Below are 23,136 nucleotides of genomic sequence, written 5' to 3' on the forward strand. Positions count from 1 at the left end.
CGCAGAGCCCTAACTGGGAATCTGACAACAGACAGTGATGGACTGTGGATGGTTATTTGGATAACTCATGGAGGGCCCCTTGAGTTGAAAAGAACAACTGAAGGCTGAGGGAGAATCAGCCATGCCAGGGCCCAAGAGCAGATGAAGGGTTCTAGAATCTAGAAGAATGAATTTGAGGTGTCCCAGGAATGAAGTAGGAGAACAATCATGGTGAGTTTTGCAGACTAGGGGGAAGAGAGGCGTAGATGTGGCTAGAAAGGTAGGAGAGGACCAGATGGCAGGGACTCTGAGAGAGGAGGGCCTAGAACACATCACAGACCCTTCAGGAACACATGTTGAGTGGTCTCTGCTCTGGGGTTGGGCTTTATTGTTGTTTCCCAGAAGAGAGCTGTTCTCATGGCGATTGCCTTCCTCCATCACTGCAATTACTTATCAGGTTTATTTTAGTTAAGTAGACATCACAGAGTGAAGTGAAAACTGCAAGAAGGGAAATCCAGGCCACTTCTAAGACTGCAGGGTGGAGACAGAGTTCCCAGCTCTTTGCTGTCCTCAGCAAAGCCCTGCTCAACTATGAGCTCAAGTTGTGCATCTCAAATGCCTGAGTAATGACTAACAGTGCCATTGAGAATATAGCCTTCCAGGGTTCCACAAAATCATCAAACCTCTTAATTCTAGGTGACAGGGAAGAGCAATGAAGGAGCTTTTGCGCCTCTGTTTAATATGCTCCAAGAGGTCTCTGGGCAGATGTAGGCTGGGGATTCTGTGGGCTGATGAAGTCAACTTCCCAAAACGAGCTCAGCTCTCCAGTCCCTGTGAACCTAGTCCATCCTCCTGGTTCCTGCAGCTCCTCTTGCTTGAACAAAACACTTTCCTTACTTCCTGACTTCACAGTGCCCATGCAAGAAGCTTCAAATTCTTTAAAACAATATGGAATCCACCTACTATCTTCATTTTTCTCAGTGCTATGGTTTGGATTTGAGGTGTCCCTGGAAAAGCTCATGTGGCAATACAAGAATGTTCTAAGGTGAAATGATTGCATTAGGAGCTATAGCCTCATCAGTGGATTAATACATTTGATAGATTAATAATTTGAATGAGTGGTAACTCTAGGCAGGTGAGGCCTCGCAGGAGGAAGTACATCAGTGGGGGCGTGTGGGGATTATATATATTTTTTGATCCTGGCTTCTCTTGCTCTTTCCCTGCTTGTGGCCCCATGAGCGGAGTGGAGCTCCTCCACCAGGCTCTTCCTCCATGATGTTCCGCCTCAGCTCAGGCCAAGAACACTGGAGTTGGCTGACCATGGACAGAATCTCTGAAACTGTGAGTCAAAACAGAAGTTTCCTTCTCTAAGTGGCTCTGGACAGGTATTTTGGTCACAGGAACACAAAGCTGACAAACACACCAGATTTATTGACTGTTTGAGGGCAAATGTGTTCATTTCCACAGTGTTTCCCCTGCTTGGTAAAATCCTTCTCAAACTTTTATCTTTGTTTCTGATAAAGGCTGATCCTTCAAGAATGAATGCAGATGCCAAGTCCTCTATGAGGACTTCCTTGATTTGAGCAAGTTGAATGGATCCCTCCTTCCTCTGTAGAGGAAGTCTTAGCTCTTTATACATTACTACTTTATTCATAAAGTTGAAGATGTGTATCTTGTTAGGACTTACACTCTTTTCTGTCCCATCTCTACCGTCATGTCTATTCCCTGTCCCAGCACATCCTCTGTGCCCCACAGAGTCACTTTACGTGAATGTCTGAGGCTAATTGATTTCTATAACTTTGTCTACTGAAAAGCAGAAATGATTATGAGCATGTACTAAAGGCCAGAATCTTATCATCAGTTTACATGCATTAGTTTACATATTCCTCATAAGACTCACAGGATTGTTATTAGCACCATTTTGCAGATGAGAAAACTGAGGTACAGAGAAGTTAAGTGCCGTAGATGCAGGAGTCCAGATTCAAGCCAAGTTGGTGGGGCTCCAAAGTTCATGCTTACAAGGAGTATTTAAGTCAGACTCTCTACTCTAAAGACACTTGTGTTGGGGCATTGTTCTGTTTCCTTCGGTTTTGCTCCTGGGGCTATATTCCCAGCTAAGGTTCATAGTAAGGACCAAGTTTATACTTGTTAAATAATTGAAGCACATTTTTGTAGGTCTATAAACCAATCGAAATCAGAGACCATGCCTTGCTTGTCTTTATCTTTATTACCCCTACACCTCAGCTGCACTTTGCATATACCTATTATGCAAATGATTGTTGAACATAAAGGCAGAAGAAAAATACAGGGTGCAGAAACAGGAGACAAAGGGCAGAGTTGGAGACCTGAAGAACAGCAAGAAAACTAGCTTTCTACTAAGTAGAAAGAGCTTGGTAGAAAGAGTTGGAAAGTGTTCAGTAGCATAGATTAAGGAAAAAGACAATGACTTGGATACCTAGAAGGACCAGCCATGCAAGTGGGAATCAGGGGCTTGAGTGGTAAGGCCAGGGCACTCTGTTGGCTGCAGGTCACCAAGTGTCAGGTCCAGTTGTACCTTACCATGAAGCCAGAGTGGAGCTGGGATCACCAGAGCTCATGGTTTTTCAAGAGAAGATGAAGATCAGAAATGTGCATGAATTCCTTCACTTCTTAAACTGAACTAAAGTATCTAAAGGGGGGAAAAAAAACCCACTGTGGAGGAAATTAAGATGAATGTAGCTGGGTGAGTCCTGAACTTAGGGCAGGCTGGCTTTTAGGGCACCCCAATGTGCAAGGCCTTTTGGAACTTATTCAATGAGTGACAATGTCGATATGCAGAATAACAGGCAAATGAGCTTGGCTCAGGCTTTGTGGGGAAGAGAAGTGTCCTGGGCAGTGGGGTCTGTTTCTGCCCTGCCTTAGCTGAGAGCTTTAGGAGTTCCAGGAATGTGGATGGGCAGATTTCCGACCCTGAGGAGGGTGGGGGCTTGGCAAGGCCTCAGGAGAAGGGGTCAGAGTGGGGGGTGATGGACGTCTGACAGCCAGGGAAGGGGGCTTCTTTGCCTTGTTTCCTCTTCTTCCATTTAATTAGGTCCACACTGGTCACCAGGGACAAAGAACAGAGCTTTCAGGATGAGGGCGGACCTCTGCTCCAAGCAACAAAACATGGGGACCAGGCAGTCAGGCAAGACATGTGATGGCGCCCCTGACACTTAACCACTGACTGACCTGGAAAACTTTCTTAGCTCTGGAAGCCTCCGTTTCCATATCTATGGTGGAGACTGTTATGAAATCAAACCTGTAGGTCCCTTGAGAGATTAACTGAGAGTTTTTGAGCAAAGCAGTCAGCACAGTATCTGCACACGGTGAATACTTAACAAATCACAGTAATTGTTACGTTACTTTTATGTGGAAATCTTCAAATTAAAAAATGTAGAAGTACTGCTGAGCCAAGGTCGGGGGGAGGAATGGTTGTCTCTCTTTCTTTCATTTATTTCCATCATGCCATGCACTATAATTTGAATCCATGTTCTCAAATGTCAACTACTGCTTCTAGGAGGTTTCTCCCTCATTAGTTGCCTTTCTGCCATCTGAGTTGGCCTTCCAAGGCTCCTTAGCATCTAAGAAGATACCAGGTACCTAAAAAATCATAATGTTCCTTGAGCATTTAGACGTGGGATTTCTGGTACATTCAGATGTAGTTCTTAATCCTTTGCAAAAATCCTCTGGACCTGTTACTACCATTGTCCCCATTTAACAGATAAGATGACCGAGGACAAGTGGCTTGCTCAAGTTCGAGGTGCAGGTAAATGATAGCAGCAGGGTTGAAATGTGCTCTGGGTGATACCTCTGTCCACCATGAATGGAAGGTCAGCTGAAATAAAAAATTGAGCTTAAAAAGTTTCATGTGGGATATCATTAAATTGGGTGGTAGGAGGAGTAGGAGTTTGCAGCTGAATAAGGAAGACAGGGCAAATGTGGTCCTGTGTATGAAAGGAGCCTGCAACCTCCAGAGGATAAGAAATAGCAAGTAAATAAATAAAAGAACAAGTTAACAAAAGAATACACACATACTTACATAGAGTTGTGAGGGTGTGGGTGAGAAAGAGAGCCAGCACCTCCAGCTCTGCATATTGAGCTTAAAGAGCTCAGAGACCTTTCCCTATGGGTAACAAGAAGCCACTGAAAGGGGAAACCATGGGCATGATCCATTTTTCTTTCCTACAATCAACATCCTGACTACAAGTAGGATGGTGAGTGGTGAGTTGGAAGACAGCTGTGAATCAGAGCTGGGAGACCAGTTTGGAGACTCTTGAAGCAGGGAAGAGAAGTCACAGATGTGGCAGAAGCTTTAGAGAATTTCATGTGGTTCTGAATTTGGAGTCCTTTGTATGTACAGCAAGAGATATTTCTAATGGTAACTAAGATAATTGCAGGAATGAATAAGAGCCGAACTTTGCCTGCTCAGGAAAGGGTTCCTGCATGAAATGGAGCTCTGAGCTGGTCAGGGTTGATTACCATTCATGCCCTGCCAGTGAGTTACTTTGATTCTTGCTCTGAAATGGCCACGTAAACACAAACTCAGGCAGGCATTGAACTCTTGGAACGTCTTTAAATTTGGGAATTTAAACACAAGGAACCGTTAGGGTTTGCAGTGGCCACCATACCAAAACATAAATCATGCCAAATTTGTTTGAAATCCCGTCTTTAGAAGGTTGTGTGTTTTGACAAACCTTGCAGCAAATTTGGTCCAGCTTTTGGATTTGTAATGAAACCCGACACCAAGCATGCTGGCCTGCCTTGGGGTCTCCTCGCACAGGTTCCAAGCAGCCTTAGAGTAACCTCTCTTAATCTCCTCCTGGCAAGCAGCATTACTGTGTTGGGCTGTGCTGCTGAAGTTTGGGGTGGACTCTGCAAACACTTCATGCAATTATGGAACAAGACTGATTGAGACAGCAATTTGGGGGCAGTTTTGCGCCTGAGTATTCTTCAGAGTGTAAATTGCTGCATTAGCAATCCCTTATCCCCTGTTGGCTAGTGTCTTGGAGATACCCCAAGCCATGATTGGGGCAGAAAGTTAATTAATCTGCTTATTAAAAAGAAGAAAGGTCTCATTTGCATGCATTTGCATTCAAGTCTTGCATTCCTCATGCTTTTTGGTGGTCCTTGGCTTTCTTTCCTTAATACCAGTGACCTACCTAAGGTGTGAGCTCAATGCATTTACATTTTCTGTGGCTGGGCTTTGTGTAAGTGTCATATGTCTGGTTATCATTGGTTCCAGCAGAATTTGATTATCTCATAGATCCCTTAATTCTCTATAGAGATCTTTTTTCCCCCTCCCATGAGCTGGTTGGGTTTTCATATACCACAGTCAGGAAAAGATTTATAGACTTGACCAATCTTGGAAAATAAAGACCTTGTCTCCATCAGAGTTGGGCATGCTATTTGGGGATGATCCACTCAATTATCTACAATTTCCTGCTCAACAGAATTTTCCATGGTCATTTTTTGTGGGCGTTTTCTCCTACTTTGCCTTTTCTATCTTATTGGGAGGTCTGCTTTGGGATTTTTTTTCCCTCCTTAGGAAAAAGAGACGGTTGCCCCAAGGATGTATTTTAGACGTTCCACCTTCAGAATGATCTCTCTCTCTCTCTCTCTCTCTTTTTTTTTTTACCTGCAAATGCTCAGGTAACCTGAATCCGGGCCTGTGGCACCACCTTTAAAGAGCTCCATTGAAGTCTTGGGAGAGAGGGAGGGGGCTGGGCAGAGGGTGATTTGGAAGGGTGGGGGTGGGGAGTAGGAATGCAAAGGCTGTCCAGGCTCCTGGAAAGACCCCAAGTGGAGTCCAAACTCTGTGTGGAGGTTGGAGCCCAGAGAGCTCTTTGCATGGGAGCGACTCCCCAGCTCCAGTGCGGGGGGACCACAGTGCCCTGTTTCTGTATTTGTTAGGAATCGCATTTCTGCAACATTTCAACTGTGGCTGTTTGGGGCGCGTGGCTCCTGCTGCGGTTAAACCACCTCTGGGCTGACAAGCTTTAGCCATCGGGTTGTGAAGGGTCCTGGCTGGAGGAAAAAAATTAAACCCCAGTCTTAGCCCTCTTGTCAGACCAAGAGGAGAATTATATTTTTGAACTAGTCTACAGTGTGGACAGGAAATGACCTCTCCACAAACTGCTTCTTTAAAAACAAGCTGGGGTGCCTCCAGCGATCCTGCCTTTCCCTCTCTCCCTCCCTCTTTCCCTCCCTTCCTCCCTACCAGCCTCCCTCCCTCCCTCCCTCCCTCCCGAGCTCCTGCGCTCTCCCTCTCCTCCTCTCCCGTGCTCCCTCCCGCTCCCTCCTCCCGCGCCCGCTCCCTCTCGCTCTGGAGGCTCCCCCAGCACTTCCCAGCCAGTGTGCTCAGCCTGCCTGCCGCCTCGGTGTGCAGCGTGTGCGTGCGTCTACTTCGTACTGGGAGAACACAGCCCATGTGCTCTGCATGGACGTTACTGATACTCTGTTTAGCTTGATTTTCGACAAGCAGGCAAGATGTCCAGCACGCCCCACGACCCCTTCTATTCTTCTCCTTTCGGCCCATTTTATAGGAGACATACACCATACATGGTGCAGCCAGAGTACCGAATCTATGAGATGAACAAGAGGCTGCAGTCTCGCACGGAGGTAAGTACTCCAACCTTGCCTGTGTGTCTGTTAGGATGATTGTTATTATTTCTGAAAACTATGCCTGGGCTTTTCCTGGGGGTGCTGGCCGAATTCTGTGGGAAGTGTCCCACCAGCTACTCCCACATAGGTGGAAAGGAGCGCCAGGATGAAGACACTAGTTTGATCGCTGGGTTTGCAGGGATACCAACTCTTGGAGCAGGGGACAGTTTCTGCCAGAATCTTGAAACACACACCCCAGCACCGGATCCCCATGCCGGGTCTCCAGAAATGCTGCTTTCCCAGAACTCTGCTGTTTGCTGGCTCTGAGATGGTCCTGTTTCTTGAGATATAATTCCAAGGCATTTTTTTTTAAATTCTCTCTCTCTCTCTCTCTCTCTCTCTCTCTCTCTCTGTGTGTGTGTGTGTTTTGTGTGTGTGTGTATGTGTGTGTGTGTGTGTGTGTGTGTGTGTGTGTATTCCAAGTCTGTTTTTGACCTGCATTTGCTTTTCAAAGTCACCAAAATCCAAGTAAAGGGGGTAAAAGAGTGGCCAAGCATACTTTTCAGAACTAGCCCTGGAGGGACACATGTTTGTGTATTTCCGCGTTATATTCAGAAACCAGTTGCTTGGGGCAAGAGTATTCTACACTTTCTCCTCTCCCTGCTGATGTGCCCCCTAAACACTCTACCTTGGGACAGGAGCCTGCTCAGCATTCAAGCCACTTACAGTTTATGCACATTTGTGATCTTATGCCTGAGAGAGAGAGATACTGAACCTCCCAGGCAGCGAGCAACACTGGGAACAGAGACACTAGGACTTTCAGAACTTTCTAAATGCACAACTCCAGACTGGCCTCCTGCAATTTAAATATTTAATGTCAGTTGACTTTTCCTCTGTGCTGTCTGGGCTGGCAGGGCATGCTGCTGGACTGTCCTTCTGCCTGGAAGTTGGGGCTTTGTGTTGAAGTGTTCTGAGAAGGAGTTTGTTTTAGGTGCCCCAAAGTCACTTTAGGAAGTAGACCTCCCCCGGGAATTGAGTCTTGTCTGCAGAGTACAAACACCCAGAGGACTTATGTCAAAAAGCATTTGGGGAACAGATTTGGTGGAATTTTAGGTTGAAGATTGACTTTCAACTCTGGGAAGGAAGTCGATTAAGTTTGTATTATAAAATAAAACACACTTGCCTAAATTGTCAGTGGAACTATAGAGAATTCATGACATTTAATGTATTTAATACCACCAACAAGATGTGACCTGCTTTCTGATTGGCTACTGCTGGACAAGGACTTGTGTTTTTCTAAAAGCTGGGTTGTCTTTATCACTACTATTTTTTTTATATATGCATCATAGATGTTAAATATAATTGCTGCTACTGTGGCTCTCTCTAGAAGCCAGTAGCTATTATAGAAGTGGAAACTCTGTTTTGGTTAGGGTGGTGAGCTGTTGGCAGTAAATGATATTTGTGTGTGTTGTTTGGGTGTTGCTTTGTGTGTGTATGTGTTACAGTTTGTAGCTTTTATTCAGATCTTTGCAACTATGTGTTGGAATCTTGAATTCCTGCATAAGTGACTGGTTGGCACAGTCTGCTTTCAGAATTATGGGTATAGAAAATGTTCAGACGTGTGTTAAAATTGTAGTCCAATCTTTTTTAAAGTTTTAAAAATTAATATTAATTAAAAGAGAGAACAACAACAACAAAAAGACCAAAGGCCACTGTGACTCAATTCTTGAACATCAACAGGATTTAAAAATAATCTGTGTGGAACTTACATCTTATAAAGTTTTTGAGGCCTTGCCCAGGGGTGTGCTCCCATCCTGCAGGGAGGAGGATGGGGCTGTCTCTGCAGTCCAGGCACCCTGTGCCCTTCCTTAGTTCTGGGTAGCTCTGAGCTTGGGGGCTTCTCTGAAGATTTCCCTGCCTGGCCCTCAAGAAAACACACAGAATGCAGTAAGCTTTCTTGTGTTTGTTTTGTGTTGGCATCAAGACATTTGAAAAGTGCTCTATTAGTAGCACTTTTTTTTTTTTTTTTCCTGAGAGCAGCAAAATTCAGGAACTCCTAACTTTTAGATTATGGACTGTGACTTTCAAAGATTTTGCTCTGAGTAGAAACTGTCCCCTAGTTCCAGAACCAAGAGAGGAAGGCTTGTTATGACAGATCTTAAAGATTCTAAAAATCTGTCTGTGACAATAAAGCATGATAACCCACTTTCTAACGTGTTCTAGAACCAGTCCCTGCACATTCCCCCCCTAATTAGCTCTTTTTTAAAATGATTATCCAAATAATTGACATGACACCTCTTTTGATCATTGCTAAGCAATAAACAGTGTCATGAACCCAATCCCCCAAATTTGTTTTCATTTCATATGAAAAAAGGAATCCTCATCTCTCCTATGATGTTTAAGTGCGAACATGAAATGTTAAATTTTGATCATGATGTGTACTCAGAAAAAAATTACTTTTCATGAAAAAGTTGCAATGTTGCTTTACCTACTATGATTATTTATGATAAAGCTGTTCTGAGCCCTGGAAAGTGATTGGTTACAGTAAAATACAATGCTACCCAGCGAGAGTTATCAATTGGTTCACATATAAAAAAGTCAAACAGATTGTTGAATGTTTACTTTTAAAATTTGACCAATGCATACAACCCTTTGGATGTTTCCCTCTCTTTCTCCTGGGCCCCACTTATGTGGTACATAATATTATTTGTTTAAACTCCTAATGCCACCCACCCCCACCCACCTGGATAACACTCTCTCCATTCCTTTGGAACACAGACTTGGCTAGAAAGACATTATGGCAAATCAGTTTGTGATGGAGAAATCATAATAAAGTTTGTAGAGATTTCCTAGAAACCTCCTTTTTTAAATGGAAAGAAATTAGTATAGAAGAACCATGATGTTTACCTCCTCTCCTGACCCCCAGGTCATCCTCTCATGGGCATTTCTTCCAATTAAATCAAATCAAAAGTCTTTCAGATACTGGGTAGTGTTAGTTTAAAAGAGCATTTTTTTTTTTTGAATTGGGAGTTTATGCCTATTTCTAACTTGCTTCTGTCACTTATTAACTAGTGAGTGTGGGGTCTTGATTTTCTCATCTGCAAATCAGCTGAAATACCTCTCTAATTTGGTTTTGTTTAGTATAAGAAAATATTATGAAACAGAGTAAAGGGTGCAGGCATTATGATTATCATCATAATGATTATTTGCTCATGGTATTTAGTTCAACATCACAAATAGTACTGGAATAATCGGTGATAAAAAAAAAAAAAAACAAACTTGAAGGCCTGGGACCAATCAGTTTTGTTAAAAGTTAGCACTTAAGAGCAAGCAGTTCCTGGACAAAGTAGGTACTCAATTAACATTTGCTGACTAGCAGTCCATCAATTTATTAGATAAAAGTGGAGGGTGAGCTGTAAATTAGCAACCTAAGCAACCCAAATTCTGATGCTTTGTTTAGGGGCCTGGTACCTCCTATGGAGCTACAGTTGCCCTGGGCATTTGTTTCCCAATCTCCTTAAAGTGTTCTCCCTACACCCCCCACATTGATTTTATGGTGAGGTCATCTAGATCTAATCTTTGTGGCAGAGCAAAGCAAGGGTGTAAGAGATTATTTGAAAAGAGTGCAAATGCATTTAAAAGCAAACAACAAAAACAAAAATATAGTTTGAATGCTGTTGGCTGCAGCTGTGGAATAAAATGTCTTGGCAACATCAGAGCTCAGTGAATTTGGGTAAGGAAATGGGGGGCTGCCTTCTTCCCTTTCCTTTAAAATGAAGTAAGAGAAACTTTGATCTGGGGTCACTTTTGTTGTTCTTCACTGTAATTCCACAGTAGAAAAAAGGGTTACTTCTTCCATTGTGTATGCTACCATAAATTGACCCGATGCCTTCCAAAATTCATATATTTGAATGGTCTTGCTGTGCCAAATGTAGTTTGGAAGAATACAACTGCACAATTATACAGTTTAACATTGCACACTGAGTACAGTCAGGATATAAAAAAATATGCTCTGAAGACTTCAGAATTTGCACTGTAAAAAGCTTCAATAAAAATAAAAACAATAAATATATATTTTTTTACTTCCTGAGTTCTGTGCTGTAGGATGCAAATATTGGTGCTGCCTCTGAGAAACATCATAAGGAACATTACTTCAAGTGAAGGGATTTATCTGATGTTGGATTATTATAGAATTGAAGAAAGTTTATCTAGTAGAGTTAGAAGAATCTTTGTTATTGCAGATAAGTTTCGGTCTTGTTTCCTCATTCAGATGACTAAAACAATGTCTTCATTTGCAGAAGGATTATTTTTAAATCATATATATTTATTTTTCATGTGGGCACCATGCTAATTTTAATAAAATACCCTAAAACACCAGAAGAGTGCCAGTCCCCTTATGTTTTGGGATTTGTTTCTTTTATCAGTATTACACATCCCATTCCAAAAGAGAAAACTGTGATTACAGTCGGAAGCAGTTCACACGAGGATTTTATTAGAATTCTAGTGTTTAGTTTTACAGGATTTAATATGAACATTAAAAATGCTTAGAGACCTTGAAATTTAAATCTGCAGTTTCTCACCCCTTCTCAGCAGGACTCTCAAACTCCACGGGGAGAGGGTGGGAGGGGTAGGGGCTTCTCACCCCCTTTCATTCAGCTACATTTTTTATACACGCGGTCCCAGGGTTTCATGTCTTAACATCATGTTTATTCATGGAATAGCTTAGTATCATTGATGTTTGGATGGAATCTAGTTAAAATGAGATTAGGTATTTTGGATAGGTAGAAAAAGCGAAAAATGCTTTTGATAACTTGGGAGGATTGATCCCCTCCTCCCCCTAGAAATTCAGGAAGAAAAAAGTTTCTGGTCCTCTGAGGTATATGACTGATTTTCAGTGTTCAGAGAACTTTCCAAGTTTTTTTTTGAAAGGGGTTGGTGGGGGTGGAGGAGGGGCATTGGTAGTGGTAAGGAAAGCTATTTTGAAAATGTTAAATGAAACCAAAAGTGCAGTTTTAAAAAGGAGAACTTCCAAACTCCTTATTTTTTAGGCTCTCTACATGGCCTCTGAAAACACATTGCAAGACTCTTGTACTGATTTTATTTTTCCCAATGTCTTTTTTCCTTCTTTTCTTCCATTTTCTTACTATGGGAACTGTTTTTAATTAAAAATTGCTGCAAACCAACTATTTGTAGGAGGCCAAGGAGAAAAAAAAAATCTTTCAGCTTCCATTCAACAGAGATGCTTATCAGCTGAAAATCAATGCATATTTCAATTTCTCCTTTTTGGGTGTAAATCATGATGTAGGATTTAAACGCGATGCATTTTTTGAGCATTTAGCTTTTTGTTTGGGTTTCAGAAAGAAATTAACTTAAATTGTAAGGAGAACAGGACCATAAATCTCCTTTTATTACAATTGTTCACATTAACTCATTTTTCATGAGGAACAGAAAGCAACCCCTTTCCTCAACAAGCAAACAAACAATCACAGCATCCAGCTTCGTAAATGGTCAAGAACCAGGTTCATAAACTTACTTGGATTTATTTGTTGGGGCTCAAATATAATCTTTTTTTTTTTTAAGTATCAGAAAACAGCATTTAGAAAAGATTGTTCAGCTGATGTCGATACTAGCATGCCTTTGTCAGTCTGTCTGTGATATTTTGTTGCTTTTTTAGTTTCGTCCTTTTTTAATCTTTTTGAGTCTTGATTTTTTTTTTTAATGTAAATTCTGACACCTTGCATTTGAACATAGGCAACTACTGATATTTATAACTCCGTCATTCTTTCAAGAATTCCCTCACTTGAAGCAGTGGCAACCCAGTATCTGGAAATACAGAGATACATTATTACATTGTCTGGCCTCTCTGTTGTTACTGGTGAGGAAACTGGGAACCCGGAGGTTAAATGAGTTGTCCAAATAGATGGTCTATTCAAACAGATGGCGATTCAGCTTCAGAGGCTGCGCTCCCAGCTACTATGCTATAGCACCTCTTGAAAGAAATACTAGCAGATTTCTAGTTAACCTGTAAAACCTTTTAATGGGAATGTGTTCATTTTTTTTCCCCTAGGACAGGTTGATTTCAGAGGTGTCTTGGAAAGTTGACCCCCATACCTAAGAAGATTCTAGTTGTCTCTCAAAAGCTTGACTTAATTTCAAAAGAAGCTATGTGAAATTTCAGGGAATAGAATTAGGAAAGGAAACTCTATTCTGGTTACAGAAAAATAAAAGTAACCCAAATCACCCTCTCTATTGAAGAATGCTTAATACACTCATTGCATCTGAAGAGTTCCTGGAATTGTAGAATATTAGGCACTGTCATCCTGAAGTTTTATTTTCTCACTTAAAAATATCCAGATTTCCATCCAGTGCTTGACTCTTCTTTATCGTGTAGCAGAAAGATGGCGCCACCCTGATTGTTTTAAACAGTAGGGGGATGAACAGAGGCTACTCCATTTTTGGTGGTGTTGCTCCTTCAGCAACACTCACCAATACAACTGTTAGGAGACTGAATCAGAATTAGAATTTGAAATAACATGGGCTTCCTTTGCATGTAATGAGTTAAAACCTTAGAGATAATGAAGACGTAGAGGGAGGAGACTTCTGTATCTCCACATTCTGTCTCTCTGTAGAAGTACTTGGTAGAAGATGAAGTGTCCTTCTTTCCCTTGCAGCCCTCTTTGCCGTGGTCCTTACAGTAAATGCCTGGCAATGATGGAGCAAGATGGATCTCTTCACTTGCTCTACCCCAAAGCCTGAGATGCACGCACTTCACTTCTCCTTTAAGAGATAAGGGAACCAAGGCCCAGAGACAGGAGAGCTGTCTGAGGCCCTGTTTGGACATCCTAGGAATTGAATACCCAGAGTCTGGATCTTCTAACTCCCTTGTGCAAAAGTTTTTTTTTTCCAGGAACAGACTGGTGAAGCAAAAAGCGTCCAGTTGCCCACTCCTGTTGGCTCTGGCAGCTGCCACAGGCCCTCACCTGGGGACCACATTCCACCAGCCTAATTGGAACTTTTAGTCTTCTAATTAAAAAGAGAAGGCTTAGAATTAAAGATGTGGCAGACCCCTCTGAAGCGGGACCTTCAAGGTCCTGCTGCCATTGTCAGCCCTCTTCGTCTCTTTTCTGGACCGAATGGCCTTCAGATTGCTCTCCCTGTTCCCTCTTTCCAACTCGTTCCCCACAAGCAGTCCAGGTGATATTTTTGGTGCATAAATCAGATCACATGACTGTCCAGCTTCCCCTCACACCTAGGACAACCTCTGAGCTCCTTGCTTCGGCTTTAAGGCCTTATTGATCTGTTCCTTCCTGATGGCTCAGTTCTCTAGACTCCAGCCACAAGGGACTTCTTTTGGATCCATTAACTCACCCAGCCGCTCACATCTCAAGGCCTTTGCCCTCCGTGGTGGAATGGACGAATGGCCTCCACCGCAATAACTCATGGAACTCTTTAGAGAGCTCATCTGAATCAGAGTTTGGCCTGCCTCTGGCTTTCTTTGCAGGTGGGCAATTAACCATTTCCAAGAAGGCCAGGACTGGGAAGGTAAAGAGTCTCAGCCCCCAGGAGGTCCTCTGGGGATCAGGGTAAATGTCCCCTTCTCAGTCCTTCTTTAAGCCCTTCAGTTAGAAGGACTCCACAGCAGCCTTCCGTCGTCCTGTGCCCTCCTCCCTGACTTCACAGAATATTGCAATCTGATATTTTCTTGCTTCTTGTTTAGGTCCTAAGCGTTTGCTTGTTCTGAATAGATTACAAGCCCCCTGAGGGCAGGGGCCCGGCTGTTCTTCCCCATTTTCTGTGGCTGACAGGCAGAACAAATCCATTGAACAAAGGAACTGTAAGGTGTTGGAGCAGTTGTTCAGGCTGACACTGGAATTTGCCCTGAATCTTACCAACAACTGCCTGAGGTTCTAGTTAGAGAAGAATCTGTGAGTTTAATAGCCCAGTGAGCATTCCCTGACTGCAGAGAAGCAGCCCTGGGAAAGAATTTCCTTTGTGAACGGAAGTGTGGACCTGAGAATTTTGCCCTCTGGCTGGTGTGAATCTGTTGAGAATCTTCTGACTTCTGATTAAAAATATTTATACTTATCCTAGTAGTGTTTTCAATTGCTACCACTTCTCTCTGCCTCTCTCTCTGGAATCTACCTGAGGGCCTATAGCCATGAATTATGATGGAATCGTGATAGTGTCTTACATTTCCTAGAGCACTTTGTATTTTAAGAAAGTGCTTTCAGGGCCATTAATGAGCTTATTTGAAATGATTTGCACAACAGAAAATATGGGAAGTTATATCAGTATACGATGCTGTGGTTTATAATCACTCTGTGTTTGCTATCCAGAGGGGGTGGGGGGCTCAAGGGGGATGATGTGCAACTTAAGTTTAGAAAATCTGTACAATATTTTTCCACCAGTTTTTTTTCCCCCTGTTTATTTGCTTCTTTTCCCTTCAGAGTGAAAAGAAAGACCTGCTGTGAATACACAGGTCTGAACCTCAATATGACTTTTATTTGAGTCCAGATCCTGGCTGTGTTTTCTACTTGCTGTGTGATCTGAGGGAAGTTTTTTTAGCTTTTCTGACTGTTAGTTTTCTTAGCCTGAGTGTTGCCTTGTGAAGGACTGGTGAATGCAAAATCCTGGTAACAGTGGGATAATATGATGATTATGAGGATGGCCTTATTCTCTGTTCTTTCAGAAAATAAGTGGTACAAGTCATGCAAAACTTAAAAATGTCTTTAAAAATACTTTTTACCAGGGCTGGGGTTGTGGCTTAGAGGTAGAGCACTTGCCTAGCCTGTGTGAGACCCTGGGTTAGATTCTTAGCACCACATATAAATAAATAAAATAAAGGCCCATCTACAACTAAAAATGTATTAGAAAAATACTTTTTATCTGGCTTGCACTAGCATACTGCATGAACAAAACTTGCGACGATTGGGCTGGGGTTGTGGCTCAGTGGTACAGCACTCGTCTAGCATGTGTAAGGCCCTGGGTTCAATCTTCAGCACCACTTAAAAATAAATAAATAAGATAAAGGTATTGTGTCCAACTACAACTAAAAAATAGATATATTTAAAAAAAAACTTGCAATGACATATGTAGGAACTGTGGGTTTGGTGGTGTTGTTGTCTTGTAGAAATGACATAATGATCATGGACTATCTTGTGTGTGTATGTGTGGGGGGTAATGTCTTTGTCACAGTGGCCACCATCTCCACACATCCCAGGTTATATTATTATCCCATAGAATACTTGTGAATAAGTCTTAAATGCCGACCAGCATGACAAGCATATAAGACCACATCCTCCATTGTGTTGGGAAAAAGCTGTGTTTGGGGTTTGTTCCATGAGAATTGGGAGGAGACAACAGAACACTGAAGTATCTCCCTTCACCAGTACCTTTGAAGGCTGTCTAAATGGAGGCCCCAGGTGAGGGCTGGAGAGCACGCCCCTGCTGGCAGTGACCAGCCATCCCCTCCCCTCTGTCCATCTCTTTTCTGATAAGGGGTGGTACTGGAGATTGAACCCAGAGGCGTTCGACACTGACCTACATCCCTAGTCCTTTTTATTTTTTATTTTGAGACAGGACCTCATTGAGTTACTGAGATGGGCGTCAGACTAGCAATCCTCCTGCTTCAGCTGCCTGAGTGGCAGGGATTACAGGCGTGTGCCACAAGAGGTGCACTTCTCAATACAGAGCCTGGCACAACTTTTCCAGGGGAGCTGGGCTGGTGCTGGGTGGAAAAACGGAAGCACTACCCTTGTGCCTGGACTGATAACAACCCTCCAGTTGACCCACTGTGACACCTGGTGGCTTAATCCCTAACACAGTGAGAACAGGCACATGGAACAGGTGCCGTGCTGCCTAGTGTCATGTGCTCTCTTCCTGGCCAGAGGGACCAGGTGGGTGGGTAGCAGTGTTTCCTGTGTCCGCTTTCCTATCAGATGCAATGTTGTGCTGATCTATTCCACTCATTTCAGTGCAGAAGCTCCTTGATTTTTTTGTATTGAATTCTTTAAATGATATATAGCTTTCTAAAGTTCATTTCCTTGACCAGAGCACTTGAGATTTTTATATAGAGTTAATAATACTTGTTATCAACCTCTCTAGAGAAATATGTTGCATAGTTCAAATAAACATTAGATTATTTGCACAATTTTTTTTTGGGGGGGAGGGTTAGTGCTTGTTAAATTTTGCTTCTCAATGTAGGTCATTTCTTAGGACTCATGAGGATTTTATCTTGGTACTGAAAATCTGTAGACAAGCAAAAGCTAAGCCAGTAAACAAGGTTGACCATTTGGGAGTAGGTACAAAAAGGCAACCCGTATGCTTTATAATTCCCATCCTGGTTAACCTGAAGTTGGCTCACATTTTTTACTTGAAATTGAAATCAAGCAATCCATGTACATTGCCTGCCTTTGAAAGGTTCTGATTTGGTAGAGCCTGCTATTCCCAAATCAGCTGAATTCTGGAATTCAGGGATGAAATAGATACGAGAGGGCATTTAACTTAAGCTCCTAATTTCCAAAGTGCAGAACCCAGACCCAGTGGGCCTTACCTGGACCACGTGGCTTGCTGACTCATAAGCCATCTCGGTTTTCCTGGCATAAAACTAGCCTGCCACCAGGTAAAACCCAAAAGCTAACCAGATCTTACCAACAGCTAATTTGTATTTCAATCTTGCCAAAACTTTTACATTCTAAGCCACTTTCTCCCTTTTTAGTTTCCCAATTGCCTTAAAACAGTATTGATCTTTAGCAACATTCTATTGATGGTGAAAAACACATCATTAACCTTTATTATTTTTGAATTCAAGATTGTTTTCCTTGACTATTTAAAGGAGAGTTGCACATGGCTTTATAATGTCTATTCTTTTGATTTTAAAAACACAGTATGTCATCAACGTGGAGTGTTTGGAAAACACAGCAATGACAAGGTGGAGAATAAAAAGTCTTTAATTTCACTACATAAAAATTTATTACTAACATTTTTTGAAAATAAATTTAATGCACACATACATACACACACACACACACAGAGAGAAAAAAATTTATTTGTTTAGGAACTCATTGAGCACCCTTTTGAATTCAGCTCTGCTAAAAAACATTACCAGTGTTTTAGCTTGTCTGTTAAGAAGTCTTAAAATGTCATTCAAGTTGCCTGTATCATTCATATACTTGCTTTCATTTTAAAAATTAACACCATATAGATGGTATAAAAATCATTCAACCTCCTTTACCATGATTTGTACTGCAGGAGTTCAGTGTTCCCAGGGAGGTAGAGGGGTGCCAGCATAGGGGTTGATTCGGTCAACTGTGGGGACTGCCGTTAGTGACTGGTGCTAGTCAGATGTCTTGGACTCAAGGCTCTGCCACCTTGGAGGAAAGTCTCCCTGCCCCTTCAAGGGAAGACCCTTTGTTTCCCCGATTTTCATTCTTTTGTATTATTTCTGAGTGAAGAAGCAGGCAACCTTGCTCAGGGTCTGTAAATCAAAGATTTTTGCACAATTCATACTGGGAAGAGGGAGCCGGAATTAATGCTAAGAATTGGTGTTGATCTAGAACCATCAGGTTGGGATATGGCAGGTGAATTTATGATACCCTTTGAAGGACATCTCTTTGATTCAAGGAGAAAGGGAAACCTCGAAAGGTGGGCTGTGTGGTGAGTTGTGTACAATGTCATTTTATTTTCTTCACTGGATCGAAGAGATCCTCGGGTCAGGTACCATCTTATTCTTGCTGGTATTCTTCATGACAATTGATATTCTCTGTGTCCAAGAGCCATCTTTTCTTAAAGGCATGTTTCACAGGGGCCACCATTTTGTAATTAGTTTCTGAGTTATCGCTATTTTTCTATAGGTTATATGCATTCTATAAATAAGCTGCATGCATGTGCTTCTATTACTGTGATGTCCTGTGCCACAGGATTAAGTCCCCTATTGCAGCATTTGCATTAAGTGTTTAACTTCTGGAGTCACGCTAATTTATTTCTTTACTTGGTGGTGGAGTGGCCTTGTGTAAGTTAATTTATCCCTCTGTGCCTGGGTTGCCCTCAGAGGGGAAAGATGGTTGGAATCTCTGTCTCTGGGTTTTTATGAAGATTGTTTCTGGTTATTGTTATGAGCGAGAGTTCTGTGTGTGTGTTGCCCGCACAACTGAGAATAGAACCCAGGACCTTGCACAGGCTGGGTAAGCACTCTACCCCTGACACACCTCCCCAGGCCCTGAGATCTTCCTTATAGAGTGCTTAGCAGAGTGCCTGCCCCTGGTGCGAGTTAACTGTTATCATTATGCCCTGTTTGTTTAATGGGTGTTGAGCATCCCCTGATTATTATTCCGGGTCTAGAGAGGAAGAGGACAACACTCCTGTCTCAAAGGAGCTCGGTGAGGGTGCAAATAAGGATGTGTATAGAGAAGGAGATTCTCGACAGATGAGTGGAAATTTACCAGTTTAGGCAGGCTGGCAGGAAGGAGCCCTAGATTCAAAGACACTGAACCTGGAAAGGGGACGATGTGCTTGAAGACCTGTGAGGATTTGGGCAAGGCTGGGGCTTAGGGTGTGTATGTGCCGGGTGGAGCTGGTGATGGAGGAGGAAATAAATCCTGACAGGAAGTGGGGGCCCGAGTGTGAAGGCCTTGGTGTGCTGAGCCGGGGGTGTTGTTGGCCCTTACTCTTTAGGGACTGCATCTTAGGCCATAACAGTAAATGCAAGCACTTCTCAGTGCCTTGATTTCCTTCTCTGAATAAATAGGATAATAGTATTTGCCACTATCTGGGTTGTCTGAGGGAATTTATTGAGACAGGGACTTTTTAGACTAATACCTGGCACATGGTAAAAATTCAGTCAGTGTCAGCTTCTAAGATTAGGCAAAGGGAACCAACTACTGAAGAAAGGATTTTTGTTTTTTTTCTTGCTTTGTTTTGTTTGCCAGAGGCGTGAAACAATTTGACCTGCTGTCACTCAAGAGCCTTCTGGTTCCTCTGTGGAGGGTGGACTCATGTCTATCGGCCGAGAGGAAGGAATCAGTGGATGGGGAGATATATAGGAGAAAAATTATACACACTTACTGGCTGGCTGAGCTATTTTTAGCCTAGTGTGTCTGAGGCAAAGGATGGATTTTCATGGCATTTTTTTTTAAAGATGCAAAATTACGGTAAGCCAAGGTTATGCAGCTTGCCCAATGACACTCCATTTGGTGCCCTGTTGAGGTCCACTCTGGTCCGTGAAACTTTTAGCAGCTGTTTTAGAGAGTGGGTCCCCAGGGTCTCCAGTCCTGGGTCTTCTTGCTTTGACGGAACAGGACCTGTGTGGGAAACCAGAGGGATGAGCCTTGGATTCCAGGAAGACTCCCTTAGCTGGCAGCCAGCATGGCCCAAGGACCCCAGTGAGTCAAGTGACATGGCTGCATGGGGAAGAGACAAAGACAGCAAGTGCTGAGCTCTGGCCCACCTAGGACATGCCACGGAGACTCAGTTTCCAAGTTGAGAGAATGGGAGCAGCTATATCGCCACAGCAGAGGAACAGTGTGAGTGCTAAGTGGGACCACATAGGCAGATTGCCAGGCTCGAGGTGGGTATCAGGAGGTGTCCCCTCCCTTTCCTGGGTGGCCCTTCACATCCCATGGCAGGATCCCAGCTTCTGTTCAGGTCACAGGTGTTTTTGCTTGAATTCTTCTCAGTGGCCTTGGGGAAATCTGCCCCTTTCCTGAGCCAGCTCTGGATGAGAGCAGACGGGAACCTGGAGGCTCTTTCTTCCACCCCAGAGCCTCCGACTGCAGTGAGGTGGGCGCTCCCTTTCCGTATTTCATCAGGATCCAGGGGTGTTTCTGAGTCGGTGGAGCCTCCTCGGGTGCCTGTTCTCCCACCTCTCTGGGGGAGGATCCTGCTGAGTCACAGTGTGGCCTTTCCACACAGACTGGCTGCTGCTGGAGGACCACACTCAGCCTGGAAATGCTCTGTGCACCATTGTCCTGAAACACGCGCGTGGAGGAAGGCCCGGAGATTGTTTTTTCCTGTCATCTTGAAGTAGCTCAAATGCAAATACAGGATGTACTAAAATTACAGAGTTCAGGGGGTGCCCAGTGCCATTTTTTTTTTTATCTGAACCAAGACTAGAAAATAAGCTTAAGGTGTTAGGTTATTCTGAAAAGATTGTTAATGCCTGTTGGCTAAGTGCATTAAACGGCTCCGAAATGATCACTTGTGTGTACTATTTTAAAAACTCCTTGCTGCGGAGGTGATTTAAACCTGTTTTTTTCCGGACTCCAAACTTTGCATTTGTCTGTTGAAAAAAAAAATACTGTATTCGAAACAAATAAACATTAAAATATAGTTTATTATATTGCCAGGCATTTGTCTGAAAGGAAAATATGTCAAGACATTTATAGTTAGAGACTGAAATCTCAGCCTTCATTCAGTCCATTGTGTTTCCAAGAGCTCGACCCTATATAACGTTACCCAGTCTCTGGGGACCCCTGGAAGGGCTATCGGATCCTCTTGGCATAATAAGAGAATGGGGCAGGTGGGGGGAATGGTTTCCAGTCCTAATTCTATATTTCCTGTGATTTTTTTTTTTTAAATTTTATGGAAGCAAGGCAAACCCAGAGAAGAAAGAACTGTGCTGTTAGTTTTATTACAGCTTTGATTTGAAAACCATTTAAGAAGTCGCATTCGCGGTGGCCACCTGTGGCGACCAGGATAGGACTGCCTGGACTCCTCCATTCTTCCATGGCGACTTGAGTCTTTCTTACTGGTGCTCAGTGACGGAGGAGCCCAGAGCCCAGCGGGGCCTGCCCTCAGGATGCCCACGCCCCCCTGGGGAAGCCAGCCAGCTGAGCATCCAGGTATGATGAGGGGCGACAGGTGCCCTGGAGCTCGGGAGCAGCAAGGGCAGAAGTGGCTTCAGTGGGAGTGTGGTGTGAGGCACACACAGGCACACACACACAGTCTGTCTGTCTGTCTGTCTGTCTGTCTGTCTCTCTCTGTCCCCTAGAAGTCGCTTGTGCTGGGGAGCAAATCGTGACCCAAATATTCATGTGTCTAATCTAGGGCACAGTTAACTTCTTGTTGATGCTGTGTTTCTGATTTTCATAGGATTTAAGCTCCTTAACCGTCCACAAAGAGGGAGATCAAGGCAGGAAGCAAAAATGCCCACGTGGTGGCTGCTGCCTGCCCGGTCCCTTCGCCCCTTGTCATCCACACTCTGGATGAGGGAGAAAGAAAATGGCCAGTCCGCTCTTCCGAGCCCACTTAAAGCTACCTTGGGGCAAAATTAATCCTTTTTTTCTCCTTGGCCGTTAAGATAGCATCTGAGTGTAGGGTGGAAAATTTAATCCTCAACAAGGCATTGACCCAGGTGATTTGGTGAAACTTCCAGGGTGTTACTTAGTGAATCTTAAAAAAAAGAAAAAGAAAAAAGAAATCCCAAATTCCTCTTCCCTAGACAAGTTTCAGAGAACTTTAGGAAGAAGTGGATCATCCAAAGACTTGAATGGTTAGGAATCCATGAAACCCAAGATAGGAGACTGGATGAGAAGGAAGCAGGATCCTGGAACTTCAGTCTCAATGAGGCGTATTTATTGGGCACTTGCTGCATGCCAGTCCCACATGTTTTTACACCATTGTCCTAAGTAAGCCACACATCAATAAAGTCAGTAGTGACAGTCTCTCCATTTTTCAGATGAGAAGGCAGGCCGAGAGAGGCTCAGCCATTGATGCAGGATTTCACGGGCAGCAAGAGGCACATGGGGGCTGGAACTTGTGAGCCCAAGTCCAGAGAGGGTGACTGGGCACAGCCATGGGCCCAGCATGCCAGCAGAGAGGATGCTGTGCGGACCACACCTCGGTGGGCCTTCTGAGCTTGGGGACCCACCTGCATCAGCAACACACAACAGCACAGGAAAGCTAATCTAGAATATTCTAGGCTGAGTGGAGACTGTAAGAAGAGGAGCAGGCCCTGAAATTTAAACAAGTGGATAAGGCAACTAATAATAAGTTCCCCACAGAAACAAGGCCTGCCTGTCTGTGCTGGCAGCTCAGACCTAAGACATTTATCTGAATTAGAAAAGGGATCCTCTGAGTGAGCCTATAGGCATCTGTGCAAAGAGCAGGCTTCCTGGTCTCTCTGGCTAACGTGGGGCCTGGCCCCATGTTCCGGATTCCAGCCCCCTCCCCCTGTCTCCTTGGTCAACTGCAGTGCAGACAATAACTGTATGAGAAGATTTATTTTTATTTCATTTAGTTACCTAGAGTTTTTAACACAGGAGCTGAAATCTACTGATGTGCACTAAATATTGACTGAACACATGGAGAAGCCTAAGGATGGCGCTGATTGTCTTCCACCATCAGAGAACAGAGCCTGGGGGAGGATGTTGGGTGTGGTGTCGTGGAGAAGTCTGGAGTTGGTTTAACTGGATTTGTGGGAGAAGCAGGCCGTCCTGGTCAGAGGGGACGAGGCCTCAGGTGCCACTGGGTGAGCAGGTGTGGGCAGGGTGGGCAGCGGTGGGCTCACCTCTGCCCGGGGAGGTCTCCTGATGTGAGGATGCT

General features: G+C 43.6%; 1 protein-coding gene across 10 annotated transcripts in view; it reads left to right on the plus strand.

Moving 5' to 3' along the window:
* Positions 1-6,289: 6,289 nt before the first annotated feature.
* The window catches only part of Ldb2 (LIM domain binding 2), a 338,437-nt gene continuing 321,590 nt past the window's right edge, over positions 6,290-23,136 (plus strand). For all 10 annotated transcript variants that reach the window (XM_026403635.2, XM_026403649.2, XM_026403643.2 and 7 more), the window contains exon 1: positions 6,290-6,615. In XM_026403635.2, the coding sequence (XP_026259420.1) occupies positions 6,484-6,615 (132 nt within the window). In that variant the 5' untranslated portion in view covers positions 6,290-6,483. The remainder of the gene's footprint in view (positions 6,616-23,136) is intronic.

Source organism: Urocitellus parryii, chromosome 10 (assembly GCF_045843805.1).
Source record: "Urocitellus parryii isolate mUroPar1 chromosome 10, mUroPar1.hap1, whole genome shotgun sequence".
Lineage (NCBI taxonomy): Eukaryota > Metazoa > Chordata > Mammalia > Rodentia > Sciuridae > Urocitellus > Urocitellus parryii.